At 40.2% G+C, this 27,913-nt stretch overlaps 2 protein-coding genes across 4 annotated transcripts in view; one reads left to right on the plus strand and one right to left on the minus strand.

The window, feature by feature from the left end:
- Positions 1 to 21,907, minus strand: part of CCDC146 (coiled-coil domain containing 146) — a 114,616-nt gene extending 92,709 nt beyond the window's left edge. For 2 of the 3 annotated variants that reach the window (XM_046669845.1, XM_046669843.1), the window contains exons 1-2: positions 21,830 to 21,907; positions 3,634 to 3,803 (exon numbers count right to left, since the gene is read on the minus strand). In XM_046669845.1, the coding sequence (XP_046525801.1) occupies positions 3,634 to 3,792 (159 nt within the window). In that variant the 5' untranslated portion in view covers positions 3,793 to 3,803; positions 21,830 to 21,907. Of the gene's footprint in view, positions 1 to 3,633; positions 3,804 to 21,683; positions 21,774 to 21,829 lie in introns of those variants that run through there. The other variant, XM_046669844.1, reaches the window with a different exon arrangement.
- A 217-nt stretch (positions 21,908 to 22,124) lies between these two features.
- Positions 22,125 to 27,913, plus strand: part of FAM185A (family with sequence similarity 185 member A) — a 51,833-nt gene continuing 46,044 nt past the window's right edge. Inside the window, exons 1-2 of the mRNA XM_046670003.1 lie at positions 22,125 to 22,665; positions 25,404 to 25,513. Of these exons, the coding sequence (XP_046525959.1) occupies positions 22,305 to 22,665; positions 25,404 to 25,513 (471 nt within the window). The 5' untranslated portion in view covers positions 22,125 to 22,304. The remainder of the gene's footprint in view (positions 22,666 to 25,403; positions 25,514 to 27,913) is intronic.

Here is a 27,913-nt window from a genome sequence, read left to right on the forward strand (position 1 = left end):
CAGATACAATGATGAGCAAAACAAGCCAGACACAAAGCAAAACATACTGTATGATTCCATTTATATGATGTTTAAGAAGAGGCAAAACTAGTATATAGTAATAAGCAGACTAGTGGTTAACTTTGGTGGGAGCAAAGACTAGGAGGTCTCAAGGGAGATATCTGGGTTGCAGAAAATTTATCTTGATCTGGGTAGGAATATGGCAGGAATGGAGAAGAGATATTTAAAGGAGATTAACTCTCAAACTGACGAAGAGAATACAGGAGGAGAATTAAGATAGGGAGAAGAATGATGAACTCAGTTCCGAACCTGTTGGTCACAGGCACATGTAAAAGAATCACCGAGCTGCACGGTGAATGTTATTGCACACTGAATATTAGTGTACGTGGAGTGCCAGTTCTCACAGTTAGGCAGTGATGACAGAGTTAGGATCAAGTGTCCACCATTAACCCACACAGTCCATTGATGAAAATCACGTGGCCTAGTTACCAAGCATTACTTTGAATATCCATCCAAAGTGTGAATTAACACGGCATAGTTCCTGCCTTGTTAGGTCTTACTGCTTAATGTGATCATAACATCAGTGGGGAATTCTAAATTTTCTACGCAAAATATTTTATGATGAGAAGATATTCAACAAATAGCTGTTAATGACCTAGTTCCAAGTGACAGGTACAGCCTACAAATGCTCTAAGAGTTGAGAAGTTGGAGAAACCATCGTGAGCTGGTGGCTCAAAGTTTCTCGAAGGACATGGGAATTGAGCCAGACTCTGAAAGGTTAGGAACAGAAGCAGGGGTTGCAAAGTGTGGCCTATACTAAAAGTTTATTTGATTTGTTAGCTCAAATGGTACAGACTTTCAAGAAGCAATGCGATTAGGAAGATTTGTTGACAGCAACGACCTTGTATCATGCTTTGTGAATATGTGCTGGTTTCCTAGGCATCTGAATATAGGAGAGTCCCTGCTAAGGGAAGAACATGAAGAGCAGATCAACAGAGGGTCCAAGTGAATTATTAGGTTCAAAAATAGTTTGGGCCCAAATTGCAGAGTGCCATGCACGCCACACTGAACACATTCTGCAGCCAGTAATAGACGAGAGCACGACATCCATGTTTTGCAACTCAGTAGTGCTGGGCCAATTGTGCGACTAGCATTAATAACAATGAAGGCTGCAAGCAGCTTCTGGTTCTTTGAATGTGATGCCAAACATCTGGACCTGGAAGTGAATTTCTAACCGCTTTCTTTCAGGTGACATCTGAACTCTTGCTATTTGGCAGACACAGCTTCCATTTAGACACCTAAAGGAGGACAGCTTCTACAATATAGGCTAAAAAACTGTAAGATGCGTAAATCTTAGAGGAATGCTAAAAGAATTAGAAAATAAAGCTATAGATACCAATTACAAACAATCTCAGTGGTGTTTATTACGGAAATAAAGTTGTTTGAAGCTAATAATTCATTCTTCAAGATATTGCTGGCTTGAGGAAGAGTACAGCAATTTTACTCAGTGATTTTACACTATTCAAAGGGTAGGTAAGACAGTTCTTTGCCACTATCCACTTCATCAAGGGCTGGTCATAGTTGATTAATAACCATAATTTGTACACACATGTATATTGACAGATTCTCGAAATATTTAATAAATTGTTACGTTGAAGGTCAATAACCAGAAGTTGTCCTAAGTTCTCCTTTGACGTTACAAAACAAACTCTCGTGCTTCTTTATCTGTGGCTTGACTATAATTTTCTTATTAGCATAACCTTTGGTAGAAATAAACTCTAGTTCAGCCTTATTTTTTATTTGATAGAATTATTAAAGGTAGTGGTATAAAAGTAGAAATCCTACCGCAAACTGGGCTATATAATGGATTTTAGCAGAAATAGAGAACCCTGACCACTTAAAAATATTAAGACTAGAGATATGAACTCGTGGTTACAAATACATAAAGATATATATAGAAAGAGATATAAATTCGTGTGGACAAATATATTGCTGCATCTATTTCCTAGCTGAGTCTGCTGAGAGGACTTGGAAGCAATGATAGACCAGTAGCAATGAGCATACCCAGAACTGAGATCTCAGTCTTCAAATATCATTCTCCACTAAAAGGAACCAAGGACCTTTGAGATCCTTTGAGAGATGGCTGGTTCCAGGAATGGAGCAATGAAAATGCAAAATGAGCCTGGAACATATTTTTAAGCCAGAAGGTAAAGAAGTACACAAAGAATCATAGGGGCATGTCAAAAAGACAAATGAGCCCTCTTGAAGGGTGTACCCTACCCAAAGCGGGGACAACTAAAGCACCAAAATGAATAATGAAAGTAGTGAATCATAACCCATTGAATAGAATAAGAACTCATAAGCCTAGATAGACCGATAGATAGATAGATAGATAGATAGATAGATAGATAGATAGACAGATAGATAGAAAAGAAGAGAAAGTTCTTCCTTACAGTAGGAAGCCAACCAATAAATGTACAAGGAATGATGGAATTAGAAAAATCACCTTTTGATGACAGTCATACTAATAATTGATTTGGGCAAGAATCATCGAGAGATGCAAAACTAGTAGGTGAAAATTTCAGGAGGAATAGAAGAGTTAAACAGTCTCAGGGTATCTCCCCATAAGGTGCTTATTAATTTGAAACAGAAAATAATAACTTCACAGAGCAGAGACCAACCAGGGATTTACCACCTCAGCCAGGTGATCAAAGTTAGTAACACCAGCAACGAGACAACTCGACATCAAGTGCTCCTGACACAATGTTTTATATATATATACATACATATACAAAATAAAAGCTCAACAGTAATTGCAGCAATTGCTCAAAATATTGACACCAACAAAATATTTGGCAGGGGGAGGATTTGGTTTTGCTTTTTGGTTTTCAATAAACTCTGTTTTTGCCTTAAGACTTTTTAAGTTTATTTTTATTATGCCTATTTATCAAATTTCTTAGATGTTTTATTCAGTTATATTCACACAAAGTTAGTAGTCCAGAATTCAAATGCCATCTAAACCATTTTCTAGAGTACAGCAATCAAGCATGACAGGGTAGGAGTTGCATATGTGGTCAGTTTTGTTTTTTTTTTAAAAAACAAACCTCTCCTCATATATGGGTATTTCCTAAATATTCATCTTGTTTTTTAAAAACCAGATGATCAGCATATATATCACATGTCCCTCTTTGCTTCTCTGCTGACGGGAAACAGCGGATCTCAGTGCCCTCCTGCAGCAACTACATTTCACTGCGTAAGTGTATATTCTTTCTATCATTGTATGACAAGATCTTTTACCTTCATTTTATGGAAGGAAATGTTGCATATTCAGTAACGAAAGCAATCTCCTCTTTTATTTCATTTACCAACTCATGGAAGGTACTTAACTAACTGCATATACACAAAGATTTATTATGCTATAAAAGTATCAGAACCTACACTACTGCATTGGTCCAGGATGACATAAGCTCGTGGAAGAGAAGGTAGAGACTACTTTACCTTAAAGTGCTTCAAACTGTACATGCCTACAGGTTACATGTCATAAAGTATTTTGATAATGATATTAGCTTCATCTGCATTTTAAGTAGATGATGATTCAGTTCTCACTATAGTAATATATAAAGAGAAATATACCTCATGCAGACAAATGAAAGCTGGAGTTGTAGATAAATCAACCAACCGCTCATCTCGGATGTTAATTGTGGGCGCTATGGCATAAATGGGGTGTTCTTGATCCTTTTCATCTTTCTCCTCTCCCTCTTCTTGTTCTGTGTCTGTGGTGCTGTCTTCCATTTTTCACAATTCTAAAATAAAACGATTCCATATTCAGTTATTCAGGGATATCTTCACTTATAAAGTAAAATTAATGGAAAATCACAGAAGCAAGAAAAACTTAACTGGAATGTTATTCTCCAGTGAAACGACAGGTCAGGAAAGTTAGATATAATCACGTCATTATAAAAGACTGCTTTGTTGTAAATATACTCTTCATTGCTACACTCGAGTCAATAATTCTAAGTTTTAAAAGCAGGCTATTGTTACATTAATTAGAGAAAAATTATATAACTAGAATGTAAGCTCCATTAGGGTAGAAACCTAATGTTGTTTACTAAGCATTATAGTAGGCACTCAATTACTATTCATTGATTGGGTAAATAAGCATAAACTTCACCCTTGAAGTACAACACAAAGTTAATTCAATTATTTTTGGAAAAATAAAAACCAATACCCTGTGTGCCCCATACTGCCTGAGGCATGTACCTGCACACCAGGTCATCAGGCTAATTGCTCAGTACCCACACTGCTTGCTGTGGTCACAGCTCAGGCCTGTGCTTGTGCGCACTGCCACCTGGCCTGTCTCTGCTGCTCATGTGCATACTCAATTGTCCCAGCAGACTGCACTTACAAAACACAAGCTCAAAAATAAAACTACTAAGAATTTCAAGATGGTGACACCAGAGCACTAACCAAATGCAGGGCCCTTCTGAGAGCAGGCCGTTGTGTGCCTGCACAGGTCACACACCGATGAAGCCAGCCCTATGGACTGGCCATTGATGTGCTCATGTATTCAAGTGGACCCAGAGCAGTTTCTAAAATGACCTGCATCTTGGCCTGCAAGGTCTCTATTGGCCTACATTGGTGGCATTGGGGTGGCTTCCCTTCCAAGAAAGAGCTGGTAAGGGGCCTCCATTACACAACAGAACGTCATTTAATTATTTGCTCTTTTGATCTCTGTAATATATGAATCGGCACTCAACAGAAGAGTACATGTGCACTCATCTCTTGCCAAAGTAGGTATCTCCAACTGTATAATTTTAAGGTCTGGATCTTCTGCTGAACATGTATCATCTCTCATGTCTGTCTTATCAGATTAGCTGCTCCTTGACAACAGAGATCTCATTCTTTCAATATGGAAAGCATGTTCTATAATATGTATACAGAAGGCATGGTAGGCTCTGGTTCTTGAGTTTATTAGTCAAGTGGCCACAGGCGTGTCATTTATTCATTGTCTTCTTCCTCCTCTCTAAAACGGGAGTAACAGTAACTAACTTTTCTGCTTCATAAAGAATACATGCAGATTAAATGTGATAATGCCTCTGGACTTCCAGCTCCCATTTTTCTGCCGCAGTCATATCCCCAGTTCTCTGCCCCAGACGTGTACCACACAGGCACTGTGCCTACTCTACAAGACAGCTTCATCGGTGGCAGCACGTCCTTTCACCACGAGGCCCCAAATGTCTAGCTGTCTTTCTTCATGTGATATTAATAGCCACTGATACCGTTTGAATTTCACCACCTTTAACATGCATCCTTTTTCAATGCCATAAAGCAACTTTTAAAAAGAACCGATCACTATTAAGGTATCACAACACTTTACATTTGGTTAGTAATCACAGTTTATTGTTTACATTTTCAGGGAGCTGGAAATGGCTTAGTTATATATCAGATTTGTTTGTTAATAAGCTAAAATTTGTATGTTCAATCATTTCATGGATGTCAAATGTTAATGACTATCCCAGAAAAATATTTCCTTCACAACATTAGACCATATGCTATTTTTAGCTTTTTCTGTAAGAAATATTTCAAATATAAACAAAAGTAGCAGAATAGTATGATGAATCCTCAAGTATCCATCAACCAGCTTCAACAAATATCAATTCATGAGCAATTTTGTTTTATCCAAACCCTCCCATTCCCCTCACCCCTCTCCATATTATTTTGAAGCAAAACCTAGACACCTATACTTAATAATATATCCTGAAGAACGCCATAATAATAGACAGAGATAGTCCTCATTCCATTTCACAGCTGCACAGCCCTTCTTTGCATAGACGCACCACAGGTTATTCAAACAATCCCCAGTTTATAAACATATGGAAGGTTTCCAGCTTTCTGTCGTTACAGTTTTGCAAAGTATAGTCATCTATCAGTTTAAAAATATTTTTTAAAGGCTCTTGGAATCTGTATAATCAAGACGGCATTAACTTTGAAAACTTAAGTTCAGGCAATCTTCTCAAAGCACTGCACCTTTCAATATGGTACAGCTTACCCAGGCAACAAAAGACAGGTACTCTGCTGAATTTGTACAAATTTCTGTCTGCTGAAGTTTTCAACCTCTATTATCTTGAAAACATTCTCAATATTTTAAAGCAGATAAAACAGTTTACATAGGGAAGCAACCAAAAGACACTATAACAGAGTCCTGACAGATAGACATTATCGGACAAACTTGAACTCTTAGAAAAGACAGGGAGAGTGAATAGGAAAGGAAGAAAACACAACAGAGGCAAATACCAAAGTCTCGTGCGAATTAAAACCTAAAACACTAATTAATCTAATTAAGTGAGAGGTTGGAAAGGGCTTAAGTAGACAACAAAGTTTAAAAGATAAATATTCAAGGATTAGTTAATATAGGATTGCAAAGCCCATTGTATTAATTATTACCATGCTGCAGGCAATGTGATTGACAGCTGTAAATAAAACAATGGAATAAAATACATTCTTAGTCTATGGTGATGTAAACAAGGGAATATTTATAAAACATCTTAAATTCATTGTGTAGGGAGAACTACATAGCCATCAAGTATAGTAATTCTAGAGACTATGTCTTTACAATACCCAAATCAACTAAGCAAATACTTATTGAGTTGTTTTATGAAGACCAAGAGTTTACAAAGAGGCAAGGGGTTTACAATCTAAAGAGGAAGCAAGGCAGGGAAATAACTAGCTCCACATCATAAAGGTAAGGCAAAATAAGCCTAAATAAGAAGCAATGTTCTCCAGAAGGTAAATAGGCTTAAAAAGCAGAGTGTAGCCTAGAATTTAGCTTTTAATCTACAGGTGTTGGGAGCCACTACGTTTTTTTGCAGAGATGAGTGGCATGAGCTTGTAAAGATGTTAGTGGCCATTAGAGGAATGGTTCGGAAAGGGGGCGAATTTGGAGGCAAGGACACAATCTCGAGGCTTGAGCCAGCCACTGTGCTGTGGGTGGGAGACAGACTCAGTGGTGAGCAAAATCAGACGACCCCAGGGGGGCTCACAGACTGGTGGGCAAGACAGAAATTAATCAAAGAATCGCAGAGATCAATGAAAACGTGTAACTGAAATAGGCGCTACGAAAGCGTGGACGGCAGGAGCCGGGCGGCTTTGCACCACACACGCGGCGGCAGCTGTTCGCAGAGCAGGTTCTGCAGCGAAGCAGCCCCCAGTGGAAGGTTCGAGGACGAGGGCCTGCACCAACACGGTACCATGGTGTGCTGCAGGAGTCCGAGGAAGGGAGGACATGGCTTTACGAGGCTTTCTAGAAGGGAGAGGACATGTACTGAGCTTTGACACAGAAAAGTGAAAGGCCCGCCAACGAGAAAGGCAGGTCAATAGAAGCTTTCGTCCTATTCCAGAAGAGCACTGAACTCACACTTCGTTTCGGAGTTAAAGGAGAAAGCCAAAGTAGGAAGCTTCACAAAGAAAAGTGAAGCAATCAGCATTGCAGGGCATGCCTTGTTTTGTAAGACGCACCACTACTTCCTCTTCTCTACTGCTGAAGACGGGATGGTCGTTTTGTTTTGATTTTGCACTCTTAAGGAAATGTTTTTTGACTGTTACAAGGACCACAGGAGAAAAACAAACACCCCATGCCGCAGAGAGTGGGGCAATGTACACAGTGATGTGGCTTTGTCAAGGTGAAGTGGAGTTCTTGCTCCAAGAAAGACGCAGCAGGAAACCATGCCGCCTTCTGATATGACTTGTCACCGAACGAACATAAGTGTTAGTGTAACGTACAGTCAAGCATGATATTTGTCTCCTCCTCCCATACAGAACCGAGGGTTCTTCCTCACAATTAGCCCTTCCGGCCGCCCCGGAGACATGATCACTGCTCCCTTCCCCAGCAGCCCACTGCCGCAGGAGGTTAGTTACACGACTGTTTCCATGGTAACTCAGAGCCAGACCTCCTGCAGGCAGGGAGAAGTTTGGGACACTCATGTGTTTTGTTTGTTTCAGTTTCCTGTATTTATTTAAAAACATAGAAACGACAAAACAGGTTACACAAATTGTGGTGTATTTAAAGTTCTATCATGAGTGCCTCTCAATCCTGTGAGTGCGTCTCTGTGATTTTCAGTATGTTCTCTCTTGGAGGTAACGTTGAAAGTCTACATTTGAAGGTGCTTTTGAAAGGCCTCTGGTCCACAATATGACAGGCTCAGAAAATTGGGCAGCCCCTCTGACATGCAGCCTACAGTTAGCTCAGATCCACTTAATCCAGCAACAGCCGCATCTTCATCACAGACTACCAACTTGGCAGTCTTAAATGCAACAGATACAATGATTGCACGTATTTATGTCCAGACCTTTTATTCTATGTACAATTATACAATAACCATTATTACCGTACTAACACTGGACTTGAAACATTTTTTTAAAGATTTAGATACAGATTTCAGGGGATATTTTTAAAAAGAGGGAATAGAAAAGCTTTGTCATTCAAAGACCCAACAAATCAAACCACAACTTCTTTCTGTTCCTGAAAACATGATTAAGAAAAAACCCCACTCAAAGAAGAATCCTGCATAAAAAAAAAAAAAAAAGATTCCAGCACAGAAAAAATAAAACCACTGCAGTATGTACCGATAAAATTTGCCTCACAATTGAAGTGTTAAAGTTACCATGTGGTTTGGACTACCTTTCATTAAAGACATACATACACACAAAAGCAAAGCAAACTCTTGAGAGGAAGCTCCAAGTGCCTATCAGCCTTTAAAGTAAACGCTCACAGTATCAGACAGTGAAATCTTAAACTACATGCATGTGTAACCAATGAGGAACCTGTAAATGGCCCGCCATAATGGAGAACCCAAGACTCTGCTACAGGATAAGTTCCCTCCCTGGGATGGAAGGATGCTGAGAGAGCTCTGGGCTTACTCCCAACTCATTTGCCTCCCTTTGCCCACTCCCACCCTACCCCAAACACAAACCCAAGAAAAGTTACTCACTCTCTCTTCAAAGCTTTTTATATTTTTTCCCCTTTCCTCTCAGAAACTTAGGCAAAAGGAGCTCTATAACTCATTCCTGAGTGGGTATAGAATGTAGTGTCATGATAGGGAAGAACTGTCATTGAAACCGACGTGATTTTGTCGCTAACATATCCTCCGGGTCGCCCTCACCAGATGCAGGCACTCCTGCCCAGGGGTCACTCACCCGTGCATCTAATAATAACAACATTTGTACAGCCCTTCACAATGTAGACAAAGCTTTCCCTCACACTACTTCACTGAATCCTTACAACAGCCATGTTCCATTAGAACCGTCATCTCCATTTTATAGATGAGGAAACTGAAGTTCCGAGAGTATAAATGATGTGCCCAAGATCACACAGCAACAAATAGCAGCATTTATTCAAACCCATAGCCACTGGCTCCAAATCCCTTACCCTTTTCCATTATACCACATGAGAGTGGTGGTTATTAGGCAGCCCCTGAGGTGGTAACACAGACTGTGAAAAACAATGGGCTATAGAACTTGTTGCTATAGTTACAGGCTGAAGGAAAGACTTGACATATACAAAGTGTGGCAAGAAACACTAGTTTCATATCTGCAATAACTTTACAGTCATTCCGCAAGTCCAGTCAGGCTTCAGAAATTCAAAGGGTGCCTGAGAGGCCCTATCAGTTCCCTTAATAGTATCCAAACAATCTGGTAGTGAGCAGAGACGGAGTTCCAAATCCCGTGGGAGGTCTGGAATGCCCAAGGAGGTCTGAAGCTGGCAGTCTTCCAGAAGGGCTGTAAAGCACGGATTCTATGTGTTTGCGTGCAATCTAGAATCCTCACATTGCAGGCCACTCCTCACTCCTGGCACAAAAACGTGCATGTTTTTCAAATTCCACCATCGTCTTTGCTTGAATTTTTACCAACGATACCAGCAAGCACATTCATAACATTACAACAGTAGTCTATATATCCTGTCTAATTAGTCCATTCATTACCTTGCAAACCTGCTCCTTCATTTACCCCCTTTCCCCTTCCCCATACCCAAGTCAGTAGGAACTGTGGGTCTAGATGGGTCTGTTTCCTTAGCAAAGAACTTCATGAAATGTGGGCTATCACCGCTTCCCTCTGCCACAGCCCAGGTTCTTCCCTTCCTCCTCCTCTTTCTTCTCCCATTGTTTCATCTAAGACTGGGATTAGCGGCTTTAATTTAGTCTACCAGGATGACAGCATGGGGTAACGGAAATGAATACTTGGAAGCTCATCAATTAGGCTTGAATCTCATTTCTTCCCCTCCTGTGTGACCTTGGGCAAGATATTCAACCTCTAAGTGGCTGTTTCCTTAACTGCAAGATGATTTAAGAGTCCTTGTGAAGACTAAATGGGACAATGCCTGTGAGGTCTCAGCCCACACGGAGCACATAGTCCTCAATAGATGTTAGCTCCCTTCCACCACTGCTTGGTTCTTTTGCTTTCGTGTATAATACGTCTTAAATGATTTGACAGGGAACAAATAAACGGAGGTCAGCCTGGGGCTGGACCAAACAGCTCAGGAATCTACAGGCTGGAAAAGGCAATCTAGGTCCTCTCCAGCATGAACTGGCCCTAGAGTACTCCTTAGGATTTGGTGTGAGAGTCCTGGTAAGCCTCATCTTCACATCTCACTGTGAGATGTTTAAATCTAGGACAAGAAAGACAATATAGAGCATAGGGTACTGCAGAGGGAGACAGGGAGCCATATAATTTTTTAAAAGTCCTTAAATGAATATGTGTCAACTGCAAGTCAGGACAGAGCCAGCTTTAGACAATAAGTAGGCAAAGTTCCCTCTCCCATGTCTAGAAATTTCATAGCCTCCTCCTTTCATTGCGTAAGTATTTCCTGTTCTCAGGCCGCCCCTGGCTCCAGGCACATCTCCAATTCAGTCTTCCTCCCCCTGTGCAGCATCCCTTACTCAATTTCTTTCCTTCCTCTAAAGCAAAGATTCTTACATTAATTATAGGGTTAGAAAACTACTTACCAAGCCAATTTTCCTACTTTATATTGGAAGAGGAAATTAAAAATAAAAATAAACAAAAAAACCTCTCTCTGAGCTGGGGAGCTAGGGGAGTTGGTGAGAAAACAAGTTGGCATGAGCCCCTGGGGCACCCTATCCACTCAGGACAAAGTTCAGGAAATGAAACTGTGGAACCTGGACATTCAAAAGCATCAGAGGGATAAGGTGCTTCCTTTCCCAGGTGAGACTTGGGGGAAGTGGCAAGGTTCCAGAGCCCGACGCCAATCCGACACGTACTTCACCTGATGAAGCAGAGAGGACTAGGCAGAGACAGCCCAAGAGCGTTCACAGAATGGTGCAGGAGAGGTGTGGAGGCTGCTGGGAGGGCTGCACCCCAAGGGCCCCTGACGTTGTGAGGAAAAGGCTGCTTCAGAAAGCTTTGTGGACCACACAACTGAGAACCAGATGGGATGCAGAATGTTTAGAAAATACCAGCATGGAGACCAACGTCTGAGACCCAGGTGGATGCACATCTCAGGAGGCGTCAGCGCTGTCAGACAACCATCCTGAAGCCATAAGGCTGCCTAATAACCCTGAACTTGGGTTGCATGCCCAGGAGGAGGAGAGGAAAAGGGAAACATGAACTGAGTATTTTTTTTTTCAGTCAGCTTTATTGAGGTATAATTTATGTGCAAAACTCACAACGTTAAGTGTACAATTTGATGAGTTTTTGCAAATATTGACAGTTATGTAATCACTGCCGCAAACATTCCCATCACTCTAAAAAGTTCTTTCGTGCCCCTTTATGATCAGTGCCCCCTCCCATCCCCACCCCTTCCATCCCAGGCACCTGGTAACCACCTAGTCTTGCCTTTTCTAGAATTTCGTGTAAACATAATCATAGATGTTTCTGGCTTCTATCATTTAGCATAAGGTTTTGGGGTTCATCAACATTGCTGTGGGTATCAGTATTCATTCCTTTTACTGCTGAGTGCTGTTCCATTGTACACACACCACGGTCTATTTGCCATTCACCAGTTGACAGACAGACAATTTGTTTCTTGCTTTTGGCTATTATAAAGAAAGTTGCCATGAACATTTGAATTACAAGTCTTCACATGAATCTATGTTTTCATTTCTCTTGAGTAAATATCTAGGAATGGAATTGCTGGGTCATATGGTAAGTATATGTTTAATTCTATAAGAAACTGTCAAAGTGTTTTCCAAAGTGGCTGTACCATTTCATATTCCCATCAGCAATGCCCAAGAGTTCCCACTGTTCCACATCCTTGTCCACACTTGGTATTGTCGGTATTTCTAGTTTTAGCCATTCTGATGGGTGTAGTGATAGCTAATGTTAATTTTTAATTTCTGCTTTTAATTTGCATTTCCATAATGACTTATTATGTTGAGCATCTTTTTATGGGCTTATCTGCCATTTATATATCTTCTTAGGTGAAGTGTCTTTTCAAACGTTTTTGCCCATTAAAAAAATCAGGGTTTTTTTTCCTGTTCTTTGTGTATTCTGGATATAAGTCCTTTATCAATATGTTCTGCAAATATTTCCTTTCAGTCTCTTTCAGTCTTTTCATTTTCTTAGCACTGTCATTTTGAAGAGCAAAAGTTTTGAATTTTGAGGAAATCCAATTTACCATTTTTTTCTTTTATGTTTCAGGCTTTTTGTATCTTATTTAAGAAATCTTCACCAAACTCAAGGTCACAAGATTATTCCCTATATTTTCTTTTTCTTTTCTTTTTGAGGAAGATTAGTCCTGAGCTAACTGCTGCCAATCCTCCTCTTTTCGCTGAGGAAGACTGGCCCTGAGCTAACATCCGTGCCCATCTTCCTCTACTTTATATGTGGGATGCCTACCACAGCATGGCATGCCAAGCAGTGCCATGTCCACACCTGGGATCCAAACCGGTGAACCCTGGGCTGCCAAAGCAGAATGTGCGAACTTAACCGCTGCACCACCGGGCCAGCCCGTCCTTATATTTTCTTCCAGAACCATTATAGTTTTACGTCTTCCACTTGCATCTTTTATTTATTTCAAGTTTTTGTGTATGCTATGAAGTAAGGGTTGATGTTCTTTCGTTGGGGGTGCAAGGCATATAGATATCCAACTGTTACAGCACCATTTGTTGGGAAAATTATCCTCTTCCCATTGAATATCATGGCACCTTTCTCAAAAATCAATTAACCAAGTACGTGTGGGTCTATTTCTATCTTCTCTACTCCATCCCATTGATTTATATGTCTATTATTACACCAATTTAACATTGTATTGATTATTGTGGTTTTACAATAAGTCTTAAAATGTGGTAGGATAAGTCCTCAAACTTAGTTCTTTTTTCAAAAGTGTTTTGGCTATACTAGATATTTTACATTTCCATATATATTTTAGAAGCAGCTTGTAAATTTCTACTTTTAAAAAAGCCTGCTGGAATTTTGACAGAGCAATGAACCAATACATCAGTGTGGGGTGATACACCATCTTAATACAGTCTCATTTTCCTTGAATATGATATTTTTCCCAACTTATTGAGATCTTCTTCAGTTTCTCTCAGCAATGTTTTACGGTTTTCAAAAGACAAGTCTTGCATATATTTTGTTAAATTTATCCCTAAGTATTTCACATTTTGTATGTTATTATAAATGGTATTTTTTTAAATTCAAATTTCCAAATGCCATTGTTGGTCCTTAGAAATAGAATTGATTTTTGTTACTGACTTTGTATCTTGTAACCTTGTGAAACTTTTTTGTTCATTCAGTAGCCTTGTACAATATTCCTTAGAATTTTTTACTTAGATAATCATGGTGTCTGCAAATAAAAAGGACTTTACTTCTTCCTTTCCAGTGTAGATTCCTTTTATTTCTTTTTATTGCCTTATTGCACCATGTGGGAATTCCAGTACAATGTGGAATAAAAGTGGTGAGAGTGAACATTCTTGCCTTGTCCCAGATCTTAAGGAGGAAATGTTCAGTCTCTTATCGTTCAGTATGGTATTAAGTGTAAGTTTGTCATAGATGTCTGTATTGGGTGGTAGAAGTTCACTTTTCTTCCAAGTTTATCGAGAGTTTTTATCAGGAATGGGTTTTGAATTTTGCTAAATGTTTTTTTAAAAATCCATTGAGATGATTATGCTTTTCAACAAATGATGCTGGAACAACTAGACATCCCCATATAAAAGAATGCACCTCAACCAGTTCCCTGTATCATTTATAAAAATTAACTTGAAATGAGCATAGGCCTAAATGTAAAACCTAAAAGTAAAAAATTTCCAGAAGAAAACATAGAAGACAATTTTTGTGACCTTGGTTTGGAGAAATTTTTTTTTCTTTTTAGATTGGCACCTGATCTAACAGCTGTTGCCAATCTTTTTTTCCCTTCTTCTTCTTCTCCCCAAAGCCCCCCAGTACATAGTTGTATGTTCTAGTTGTGGGTCCTTCTAGTTGTGGCATGTGGGACGTCGCCTCAGCATGGTCTAATGAGCAGTGCCATGTCTGCACCCAGGATCTGAATGGGTGAAACCATGGGCTGCCGAAGTGGAGCATGTGAACCTAACCAATTGGCCATGGGGCTGGCCCCGAGAAATTTTTTTTTTGATTGGACACAAAATCACAAATCATAAAAGAAAAAAATAAATTGGATTCTTTCAAAATTTAAAATATCTGCTCTTCAGAAGACAGTGTTGGGAAACTGAAAACAAAAGTCACAGATGGGAAGAAAATGTGAGTAAATAATGTATCTGACAAAAGACAGGTATCAAGAACATATAAGTAAATCTCATAACTCAATAATAAGAAATTGTAGGGGAGGAAGACGTTTCCTCTACCCAAATGTGGGTTCGTCTTGCCGGAGAACGAATTAAATTCACATGAGACAGAATAGCAGGAGAAAATTAAACAAAGCTTTATAGCATGTATACATGGGAGAGGTCAGGCAAGCTGAGCAACTCGCCAAAATGGCCAAAACCACCACTTAAATATCTAAAGACAAAGGAGGATGCTGGGGGTGGAGGGGGAGTCGATCATGGGAGATTACCACACAAGTACAGCAAACAAAATGCAGATTTAAGTCCTTGCCTTTGGCATTGATTAAGAGTTTCTAGAGACAAGGTCATCTCCCCTTCTTCCTGGTACAGAGGGAGATAGCTCTACAGATGGAGAGTTCCTTTACAATGTAAATGTCTTTTACAAAGGGTAAGTAAATTCTACTTTTCAGTTGCTTTCCTGTCTGCAAAGTAACTAGCCTCAAATAATCATCATGCCAAAGAGACATGTCTTGGGGTGGCCAATTCCAGTCCCCACAAAATCAAACAGACCAATTAAAAAACAGGCAAAAGATATGAACAGATTTTTCAGCTAAGAAAATATACAAATGGCAAATAAGAACATGAAAATATGCTCACTTCATTAGTAATCTGGGAAATGCAAATAAAAATCACAATGAGAAACAACTGTACACATAGTAGAGTGTTTTTTTTTAAAAAAGTGACAATACCAAGTGTTGGTGAGGATGGGGAGTAACTGGAACGCTCACATGTTCCTAGTGGGAATGCGAATTGTACAGCTCCCTTGGAATAGTTTAGTTATTTCTTCTAAGGTTAAACATACATTTACCAAATGACCCACCCCTTTCACTCATGTGTTTTTTACTCAAGGGAAATGAAGACATATATCCATTCAAAAACTGTACACAAATGTTTACATTGGCTTTATTCATATTCACCAAAAGCCAGAAAGAATCCAAATATCAACTTGTGGATGTATAAGCAAATTGTAGTACAGTCACAATGGAATTCAACTTGGAAATAAAAAGAAACGAACTACTGATACATACAACAACATGGATGAACCTCAGATACATTATACTAAGCCAAATGGCTACATACTGGAAAAGGCAAAAGTGTGGGGACAGAGAACGGGTCAGCGGTTGCCAGGGGCTGGGCACTGGGGGAGAAGGACTGACTACAAAGGAGAACAAGGGAACTTCTGGCAATGGTGGAAAAGTTCGACATCTTGACCATCATGGTGATTACATAATGTATACCCTTGCCAGAATTCATAGTTGTACACTTAAAAAGGGTGAATTTTACTGTATGTAAATTATACCTCAATAAATTTGACTTTAAAACAAAGCAAAGAAAAAGAATTAAACTTATACAGAATGCTAAAATTAGAGACTATCAAAATAAAGAAAAAAAAACTCCAAATAACCAAAGAGAAAAAGTAGATTCTTCGCAAAGGAACTAAATTAGATAGACAGAAGACTTCTCATTAACAAAAACTGTACTTCTTCAAAGAATTGACAAGGTAGTAACTGTCAACTAAATTATTATTTAAGAGTAAGGATAAAATAGAGACATTTTCAAACAAAGTCTGAAGAAATCTCTCAGATTCTTGTTGAATATGTATAATGGATATACTTCAGTAAAAACAAAAGTGAAGCTAGAAGGAAAGAAGTGAGCAGATAAATAGGTGAACGTTGCTAAAGTTAAATAAGCATTGAATATAAACAACAACAATAATAATAACTACTTGTGTGGCTTCAAAAACAAGGCAGGACTAAAATACACAGGCAATAAACGACATGGAAGATAGAAGGGAAAAGATTGACATCAAAGAGTTCCATTGTCTGAGAGGAGGAGGAGATAGTGGTTGATGAGACTTCTGCTAAGTCAAGTGAGTATGCTAAAAATTTAAGGATAATGATTAGAAACAAAGATCCAAATGGCCTTCCAAATTACTATAGAGGAAAAAGAAGAATAAAGAAAAACATTTAGACTAAAACAAGACATGAATGGAGAAAAAGAACAACAACAACAAAAGGGCAAAAAGGCAAGGTTAATAAAAAACACATTATAAGATGGTAAGAATAAGTATAAATGTAAAAGTAATTACAAAAAAATGTAATGGACTAACTTTACCTGTGGAGACAGATTCTCAAATTGGATTTAAAATATCCTGCTGTATTCTGTTTATAAGAGACAAGTCCCAAATATAATGTCATAGATTTGAAGTAAAAGGATGAAATTATTATTATTATTATCAGATAAAAATATACATCAAGACAGAAAACAATACTAGAGAGAAAGATGGTCATTGTTTAATGACAAAAAAAATTTTTTTAGGAAGCGATATTAATCGCGAACCTATACATAACTAATGGCATAGCCTCAAAATATATAAAATGTTATTAGAATTTCTACTCCAGGGATATGTCAATGCTTCTACTGTGTGACTGTTGAGACACTATTGCTACCTTGTAGAAAGGAATGAAGCACCAGCTTCATACAAGAACTCGAATCTAGGGGCCAGCCCCATGGCTGAGTGGCTGAGTTCGTGTGCTCCGCTGCGGACGCCCGGGGTTTCGCCAGTTCGGATCCTGGGTGTGGACATGGCATTGCTCATCAAGATGTGCTGAGGCGGCATCCCACATGCCACAACTAGAGGGACCCACAACTAAGAATATACAACTATGCACCCGGGGGCTTTGGGAGAAAAAGGAAAAAAATTTTTAAAAAAAGACTCTAATCTAGAGTGAGTTTCTAAAGTTTTTCTATTACAAGTAAACTCCCTGGTTGTAATAAATATTATCTTAGACACACGTATAAACACACAAATACATATTGGTTTAATGTACAGAGTACGCACATCCCCCTACCTTTGTGGAACCTAGGCAAGTTCTCACATGTTTTAAGTGAGGAAATTTGACTAAATAACAAACTTTTTCCTGTACCTCATCTGCATGGAAACAAATAACATGTAGATTTCAAAAGGGACTACCTACATAGTCATTAAATACTTCTTAGTACTGTTAGTAATTAGTTTAAATTATTGAGTTTTACAAGATTTCACAAGAAGAAAAGAAATCACAAGATATATTTATTTTGGGGCTGGCCCAGTGGCGCAGTGGTTAAGTGCGCACCTTCCACTGTGGCAGCCCAGGGTTCCCGGGTTCGGATCCCGGGTGTGGATGCGGCACCGCTTGGCACACCATGCTGTGGTAGGTGTCCCACATATAATGTAGAGGAAGATGGGCATGTATGTTAGCTCCGGCCAATCCTCCTCAGCAAAAAGAGGAGGATTGGCAGTAGATGTTAGCTCAGGGCCAATCTTCCTCAAAAGAAAAAAAAAAGAGATATTTATTTTAAAAGTTTATAGTTAAGAAAGTTAGCAAATTCCTAGGGCTTCCTTCACTTAAGCTGAATTCCAGAACCCTTTTTTAGATTATATTTTTCTGAAGACTCTCTCATGCCCTCTGCTGTCCATTTATTGAATATAATTTACTAAATAAAGTAAAATATTCATGGGTATCTACATTTCGATGGGAAGAAATCCTCCACCTATTTCATTATTTGAGTTAGTCTTAGGAAACAATATATGCTAAGAAATACTTTTTAAATGTAATGTATGTTCACTATTGAAAACACACACACAAAATGAAGAAATAATTCATCATTTCACTATTTATAGATAACCATTGTTATCCAGTCATGTATTTCCCTCTGGAATGTTTCTAAGGACTATATTTTTAAATACAATTTTATGATAGTATTAATATTATTAGTAGTACAGAATTTGGATCATACTATAAATACAATACTCTTTTCACTTAATATTACTGAGAGAGAATAAAAGAATACATGTTGGTCTCTGTCCCCAGTTTCTGACACAGGACCCCTGAAACCCTTGTAATTTCCTGGGTGATAAGAGTATCTTTTGTTTTAATGGGGAAACTTTGGGTGGGCTTCTGGATGGCTACTGGACAAGGGCTGGTCACTGGAAAGAAAAAGCCGTAATTAGAAGCTTTGCGTTTTCAGCCCTGCCCCCTATATTCTTGAGAAGGAAGAAGGGTTGAAAATGGAGATAGGATGGATCATGCCTACAGGATGAAGCCTCCATAAAAATCCCAATAGTATGGGGTTCTGAGAGCTTCCAGTTTGGTGAACACAGCCATACTGGGAGGGTGACACACCCCAACTCCATGGGGACAGAAGCTCCTGCGCTCAGGACACTCCCAGACCTCGCCCTTCGGATCTCTTCATCTGGCTGTTCACCTGTATCCTTTATCATACCCTTTAACGAACTGGTCAATGTGAGGAAGTGTTTCCCTGAGTTCTGGGAGCCACTCTAGCAAATTAACTGAACCTGAGGAGGGGAGCAGGGACCCTCGGACCTGCAGCCAAAGGGACAGAACTGTGGGTAACCTAGGGACCTACTACTTGCTGTTGGCATTTGATGTGGGTGAGAGAAGTCTTGCGGGACTGAGCCCTTAACCTGTGAGATCTGACACTATCATAGTGTCAGATAGAGAGTGTCAGAGAGTCAGATACTGTCAGTGTCAAACAGAGTTAAATTGTAGGACGCTCAGCTGGTATCAAAGAGAATTGCTTGTTGTAGGGAAAAAACCCCACACATTTGGTGACAAGAAGCGTCAGAAGTGAAATGTCAGGAGTGTGGTAGTAGTGTGAGAGTAAAGGCGACACACATGGAAGGAAAACTAGCTTTTCCCTTTACAACTATATTATGGAAGATTTCCCATATCACTGAATAATCTTCAAAATATAATTTTTAAACTGTTGCATATTGCAGATGTGTACTAATTTACGTAACACCCTTTTATTTTTGGACATTTGGGTTGTTTCCATTCTTCACTATCATGAGTAACCCTATAAAACAAAATTCTTCAAATATAAACTTTTTTGAGCATCCCTAATTTTATGCTTACATTAAATTCCAAAAAGTACAATTTCCAGGTCGTGGATGTACATATTGTTGAGGTGCTTTATGCAAATTGCTGAACTGAACTCTGGAAAGTTGGTGATAACTTACACTCCCACCAGTGCTATATGTTCATGACAATAGGAATTTTTTTTTTTAATTGAAGATGTAAAAATACCTTACAAGTAAACTCCAAATCAGGGAGGAAAGTTATATATGATTCTCCATTCGTTTGATAAATAATCTTTTTTCTTCAAAGGTGTCAGGAAGATAGAAGGATCTTCTGGTGGAGGGGTAAAAGGATGTGAAGATAATAAGACTTGCCCTGCTATCCACAGAGTGTTTTATGAGGACACCATGAGATGATACATGTGAACATGTTTTGAAAACTATTATGTTATACAGACAGAAGCTAGTGTTTTATTAGTCATTATTGACATGTGGACAGATATGATATATAAGTCATTAGACTTTTTAAAGTATCAATGATTTTTTAATATTTTATATTGATCTTAATATCAATAATTTTCTCCATTTTCAAACTCATATAATGAGAAAAGTAATTTTTCAGTCAATTTTCTTCAGTTTTGTTTGCCTGAAAATAGCAAAAGAATGATTTTGCCACATAGACAATTACGGGTCAGTTGTCAATTCCATTAACTTGGTTTGACTCAGAAAAGGAAAAACTACCATTGAAACAAAATTATCTATTCGGGACTGCTATTTAATTTAAAAATATCTGGAATGTGTACAAAAAATTTGAGTGCACGCTCAACTTGCCTAAACCAATGACTTTTTCAAAGTTATTCCGGTGGGTTTTCATTAAAAATAGAGTTTGAAGATCAGTCTGAATAATTATGACCAAATGAGACAGGAAGCCAGCACAGAACTAGTCTCCAGTGGAAACTAAAAGCTGGCACCTATCTCGAGCCTTCCCTAGGAGGACGAATAAGGAGGCAGGAAGGACTAGGAGGATGGAAAGGAGGAAAGGATAACTTAAGACACTGAATTTTTTAAAAGGTAATGGCTAGCAAAGAACCCTGTGACGTGGGCCTATGAGGACTGAGGACTTTAGCCCAGCTCCTTAGACTTTAGCTCATCTCTCTAGCATTAGAGATCCCAGGAATTCTGGTTAGTGCATTGAGCCAAGGGCTTCAATTTTTTAAGGCATTCAGTTTCAGCACTTGCATTTCATTATTGCAGCGTATTTTTGCTAAAGAACTTAGGGAAGGATTTGTAGGAGGAGGAAGGGGGCACAGAAAGGGAGAGAGAAGCAAGAAAGGAGGAAATAAGTCTTTTTTATTTTCATTTTTAAAATTGCCCACAGAATAATAAAAGGCTTACAGAAGATTTATGGAGTCATTTAGTACACTCCTTCCACATCTTAAGGTTAAGAAACAGGTCCAGGTGACTCAGATAAACTAATGGCACAGCCAGGAAAATAATCAGTTCCACGATCTTCCCATTGTATTATTCTGACTCTCTCTTTTTTGCTATTTTAGCCCTAAAACCGAGGATCATTTGTAGTCAGAGCGATCAATGCTGTTGTCAACACAAGTCCTGATCTCTCAGGTTTTTCCTGGTAACTTACAGTCATGCTATCCTTAAAATAAAAACACAGTGATTTACATTGCAATTTTGTAGCCTGTACACCGCGTTCACATCCATTATCCTTTGAGGCAAGACAAAGAAGATATTACTGATCCCATTTTCAGAGCGAACAAGTGAAACCCAGAGACGTCCAGTGACTGGCCTAAGGTCACTCAGAGTCAGGAAGAAGGCAGGACTCTAACCCTATTCCTATACTTGCCATCAAAGAGGGAGTTCCTTTAAAAAGCCCCAGTCTGGCTCTTTATCCTCTTACCAAGGGCTTCTCCATCCCGGGGTACCCCGCGCTAGTTGAGTGAAGCTTGGAGCTAACCGTCCCCTGAGGGTACCTCTACTTTGCATCTAGTTCGCACCTTTAAAGCACAGTTTCTTACCCCTTCCCTTCGTCCCGATCCTTATTTAGGCTCCTATTTTTCTCTGTGGGTTACAGCTCTTGAGTCGCACTTCAAAGCTCCACCCTCTCCAAAGAAGTCGCGTCCTCGGTATCCAAGGAAACCACACAGCCTCGCCCACCTCGCACCTTCCGCGCTTTCCATTGGTCAGCTTGACTTCCACGTAGATTTTTCTTTTTTCCTTCCCTCCAATGGCTAACGGACTTGAGGCAAAGAGCGCGCGCCTTCTGAGCCGGTTTCACACTTGCGGTTCCTGCCCCTACGACGGTGCGCATTGCCTCCTGGGATTTGTAGTGTTACGCTGCCCAGAGCCCTTCGACGACTGGCCTCGTGAAGAACTACCTATCCCGTCGGCCTTTGGGAGGGGGCGGGGCTAGGCGAGGAGCCCGGGTCAAAGCTTGAGCTTTGACCTTCCGTCGGCCGCTCTGGCGTGCGCGCAGGCGGTTGCGGTGGCCTGCGGTCGTGAGCGGTCGTGCTCTTGCTTTAGCACACCGTTGCAGACGTCCCCTTTTTGACTTGAGCGCGCTCAGCGGCCAAGCCCACCGGCCGTGCGAGGGTGGCCTGTGGCGGAGGACGTCCGAGGCAGCACGAGAGGGGCGCGCCATGTTCGCCCCCCGCTCGGCCGGGGCGCTCGGGCAGCTCCGAGTGTGGGCCGGTGGGGCGTGCCGGGCTCGCCGGGCCCGGTCGTCCGGCTCCGCGGGGTCGGAGCCCGAGGCCCCAGCGGAGTGGGCGCTGCGGGTGAGCCCGTTCGGGCGGCTGCGGGCGCGGCTGCCGTGCCGCCTGGCCGTGAGGCCGCTGGACCCCCTCGCCTACCCGAACGGCGACCGCGTGCTGGTGGCGGCGAGCGCGGCGGGCGCGTCCGGCCTGCGGGTGGCGTACGACGAGGCGCTACGCGAGGTGGCCGTGCTGTCCGACTCCCTCGACCCGCGGGGGTCCGTGGAGGTGGCCGCGCCGCTCCACTTCGGCAAGTGAAGCTCCGCGCACCGCTGCCCCGAGGCCCACGTGCGCCCCCCGTGTGGGGTCTGCCCGTCCAGCCGGCTTACCGGTGTCCCCTTCGGAAGCCGCCTCTGTCGTTAGGAATCAGGTTCCCCATGGTAGAAAGTTTGTGAATCGGACGGGAACGTGGTTTGGAATCATCTGAGTCAGATGACATCCGCTGAGCCCCTTACGTTCTCTCTTGGCGCTTTGTCAACAGCAAAGTGGATCTTTCTCAGGGTTAAATGTCTTGATAGAGCGTTCATGGTGCGGCAGTCCATCCACGTTTCCCCCTGCTCTGCCCCCGAAAAGCCCTGTCAGTAGGATGTTCGCATCTCACCTGGACCACGTGTTTGGTTCCAAATAGGCACCTAGCTTCTCCCTGGGACATCTCTCTTATTTTTGGCTTAAGTAAATTCTCCATGAGTAGCAGGCTTTGGGGGGGAACACACAGTAGGACTGCCTGGGAAACTTCAGCTGGTAGTGCCTGCAGGGTGTCTCCTAGGTCTTGGGTTCCCTGTTAGTTCTCAGATGCAAGCCACTGTGTGCACACGCTTTTCTAGGAAAGTCCGACAGGCTGTCCGCCCTCTTGGGCCTGACTGAGGATGTTGATGATCCTAACGGCAGGCAGCCAGCCCTGCTTAGATAATCTCTAATCCTTAGGATTGCACGATAAAGTAGATACTGTTATTGTCACCAAATCAGAGGAGGAAAGGGAGATACAGCAGGTTTCATAAAGGGGGTATTTGTTGTGGGTGAACTAATAGAAAAACCCATGCCTTCATGCAACTTGCATTCTGGTGGGGGTAGATCAAGAAACAGACCAATTCTTTCTCAGTTATAAAGCAGTGGAGCCGGGATTTGAACCGCTGTGCTTTGTTGCTTCTCGGTTTCTTTTAACTGGCCTGGGTGAAGAAGACACCTTGACCTCAAAATCTAGCAGCCTGGGGTGGGGAGGAAGATTTGCCAATATGTTACTGTGGTACAAAATAGACTGAGTGTTGTGGTAGAGGTAAGCAGAATTTTATGGCAGCACAGATAAAATTAGAACTCCCTATGCTGTGATCCCAAACCCCAATAGTTGATTCCTCTTTTTAGCGCCAGAACCCCGTTTCCAATTTACTGTTTCCGTAAGTCTATTCCATGGGCCCCGCAGTTAGCATAATTCAGTTTCCTTCCTCCTTACTTGTTCCTCCAGTCTGTCTGTTGCCTGTTTGGGTGTGTGAGTGAGTCGTTTTATTACCACTGCTTGGTGTCTAGTCTGCACATCTCTACCTACCTAACGAGGGTAGAGTATGTTTAGAGTGTTTCCTTCTTCCTGTGGCTGTCAGCGCTGCCCTTAGATCAAGCCTTACGTTGTAACACTGCTTAGCTGGGTAAAGGTTTTGCAGCTACGTTTGTATCCATTTAAGTATCGGGTAAAATTGTCTTTTTATATGTTTTAGATTGAATCCAACCAAAATATGGCTGTTATTTTAAAACTTTATAAGGCAGAGACTGCCATGCACACAACTGTAGAAGCTGATTTTTATGCCACAGCTGTTGAAATTGTGGTGTTAGCCCCGGTAGTTTGTGTTTGGGGCAACATAGTTTATTTCTCTAGTCTGGTTTAAGGGAAATCATCAATATGTATTTGGATTAGGTATTAAATATCAGTGATTTTTATTTTTATACAGACACACCTAAGATTATGCCTTAAATTGACAACCAAGGATGGCATCTGTGACTCCATATTTTCCAAACTTTCTTCAGATATCACTGTTGTTTATCCACAATCTTGTGTTTTTAATACTTTTTAGTACCAGGTTTTTCAAAAAATTGTTCCCATTTATTATTATTTCAAATAGCTTCTGATATAGCTACATGGTAATAGCCTCATTTTTTAGATAAGAAAGGTTAGAGATAGGATTTGAAAACCTAAGTTATGATCATATATACTGATCCATGCTACTCCTGCAATGAGCTTTTAATTTTGAGGAGGTTTGGGAACAAATCTTTAAATCTTCATGAATATAAGAGAGAATAGGCTAACTGATTTACCTAGTTTACCATAATGACTTGTTCACTTGCTGTTTTCTTACTCAGACTGTATGTGTGTGTGTGTGTGTGTGTGTGTGTTTTCTCAGTGGGGAAGAAGCTTCTGTGATCTTTCCCGGGAATGCCCATAAGAATTGGAGTCTCTGGCCTCCTTTACTTCCCTGCTAGGTTACTTTCTCTCTTTAGATGATATAGGCTAACAGAACAACTGCTTTCAGGGGCTGGCCCCATGGCCTAGTGGTTAAGTTAGGCACACTCCCCTTCAGGGGCTCAGGTTCAGTTTCTGGTCATGGACCTATACCACTCGTCAGCAGCCATACTGTGGCAGTGTCCCACACACAAAATAGAGGAGAATGGGCACAGATGTTGGCTCAGAGCAAATCTTCCTCAGCAAAAAGAGGAAGACTGGCACAGATGTTAGCCCAAGGTGAATCTTCCTCCCCAAAATAACTAAATAAATAAATAACTGCTTTATTTCAAAAAAAAAAAAAACGGCAGAAAAGGGCATTAAATTTGGTCCTGTTGCTGTGGTGAATACCCCTTTAGAGAGAGACTGCTGACACATATGCTCTCTCCAGGGTTCAGCAATATTTTGGACATAATCCATAAGGTGGATTTCTAGGGGGTGCTAAAGTGCTTTGGAGCCCATTAACCATATTACTAACTTGTTTTTTCTTTTTTCATTTCTAGACTTGAATATCAAGTCATCAGGGTCTGGCTGTGTAAAAGTCCAAAATTTTGAGTGTGATAATTGTAAAATTGAAACTGAGCAGGGGACCAGCATCTTACAGTCTCTTAAGGTATAAGCATTTTCTAATTTTGTTTCAATATTCTTTTCTTAAAAAACCTTAAACTATGAACTTCAGAATCAAACTAAAGCTATTCTATTTTTCAAAGTACTGAGTATCATTTATTCATCACTCAGAAATTCCTTGCAAGAATTTTGCCTTGAAATCACTTCTGTTCTGAAAGTACAGACGTTGTAGCAGCTTTGAAAGTTTTTCCTCATATTCCTTTCAGATTCCCTTTCAAAGTGTACAGTGAAACTGATAGTACATTCTTAGTATTCTGAGATCTTATTAAGTTAAAGAAATTTTACTTTTAACGAATGACTTTCACCCATTTGTTAAAGAGTAAGGAAAAGTCTTTAAGCACTATAAATGTACTTAAAATATTTGATTAATCACATTTTTATGTACCAGGTAGCTCATTACTTAAGGATTCAGTAGGTATTTGTGCCAAACAGCAAATGATTCATCTTATTTTGTAATAACACTTTGATATTTAATTTTCTTAAAATTAGATTGGTCTCAGCTCCAAGTGATTTCAAATACACCTCTCATAGTAAAACCTATCATTACTTATCATTACTGATGGTGCTTCTTAGACTCGCATATTCAGAACAATACTTTTGTGAACTTTGATGGCATATAACTTTGTTGAAGAGAAATCAGTCATCTTTGCTTCATAATTGCAAAACATTTTCATTTTTAGATTTATAAACACTAATTAGAACGATTAATTTTATGCATTTTTAAATTTTTATGTCGTTTGTTTTGTTCCAGCCACCTTTGTTTGCACACCTGCTTTTAGGATCTGTCCACATGTGAACCATTTCAAATAAATTTTGTTGCACAAATATCATAAAAGATTAAAGAATACTATCACATGTCCTTTTAGCAAAATGAGATGGTTTAGGTTCTTGTTGTAAAAGATGGCACAGTGGAGTCTTTATGTGGAGTGACTAACCGGATGAGAATACCATAGTTCCTTTTGGTCCTTAGAAATATATCATTCACTCATCAATGCTTGAGTCTCAGAAAGTTCATCTAGAATATTGTCCTCTGAAGACTCAGAGTCTTAGATTTTCAATTTCACAATCAAAATTAGAAGCTAGTATGCTGCTGTCTGTCTCTTTGCATTCGTATTGATTTATCTCATCATTCTGAAAGATCTTTTTTGTTAATTTTCTTCTGTTTGCCATTATGGGCTTAAAATGAAAAATGGTGTCTCAAGTTTGGCATTATTGACATTTCAGACCGGATAATTCTTAGTTGTTGGACTGACTTGTGAACTGTAAGATGTTCAAAGGCATCCCTGGCATCTGCCTACTAAATAAAGGCCAGTAGCACACTCCTCAGTTGTGACAGTGAAAAATATCTCCACACATTGCCAAGTGTTCTCGGGGGGACAAAACCCCCTTTAGTTGAGAACTGCCTTTCTAGGAAAGTCCATCATTCTTCTATTGTCTAAATATTTTAGTCTACTTTTTAGCATAGTTGGGAATAATTAATGATTAATGATGAAATAACTCCTAGGATAATGAAATAGCAAAAAATTATAGGATATGTGAAAAACAGGAACACTAAGATCTCATATATTTTAGATTTACAAGAGTCCAGTGGACCAATATAGTAATTTTAAGATAGAATATTTTCAAAAAATAAGTATGTTTTCTATTTGTTCTTTGGAAGACCTCTGAGAAAGAATACAGGTCATAAAATGTCAGTCCTTACAAACAGAATAGCTCAAAAAGGAAATTCAAGAACTAAAATTGGGTCAATGGGTCCTAATGGTGTACACCAAGGTTAAGAGAGTTATTCTTGAGATCTTAGGGTTTAACTGACTTAAATTCACAAATGGGAACACCTGGTGAAATAATCTGGTTTAAGCTTTAAATATGGTACAGTATCACTATCTCGAAGTAGTGATCACCTATTTATATATTTCTCTTCCACTCATTTTAAGGACTTTAAATATATTTGATCTGTGTAATAAGATGTCGTAGACCTGCCCCTTCCACCAGCCCTGGTGGTCTAGTGGTTAAGATTTTGGTGCTCTCGCCACCCCTGCCCGGGTTCGTTTCCCTGTCAGGGAACCACACCACCTGTCGTCGGTTGTCGTACTGTGGCAGCTGCGTGTTGCTGTGATGCTGAAAGCTCTGCCACCAGTATTGCAAATACCAGCAGCGTCACCCATGCTGGACAGATTTCAGGGGAGCTTCCAGACTAGACAGACTGGGAAGAAGGACATAGCCACTCACTTCCAAAGCAGTTGGCCATGAAAACCCTATGAATAGCAGCTGGAACATTGTCTGATAGAGCGCTGGAAGGTGAGAGGATGGCACAGGAACACCTGGCAGGGTTCTGCTCTGCTGTGCACAGGGAGACGGAGTCGACTCAACAGTACTAACAACAACA

This window comes from Equus quagga, chromosome 8 (assembly GCF_021613505.1).
Source record: "Equus quagga isolate Etosha38 chromosome 8, UCLA_HA_Equagga_1.0, whole genome shotgun sequence".
Taxonomy (NCBI): Eukaryota; Metazoa; Chordata; class Mammalia; order Perissodactyla; family Equidae; genus Equus; species Equus quagga.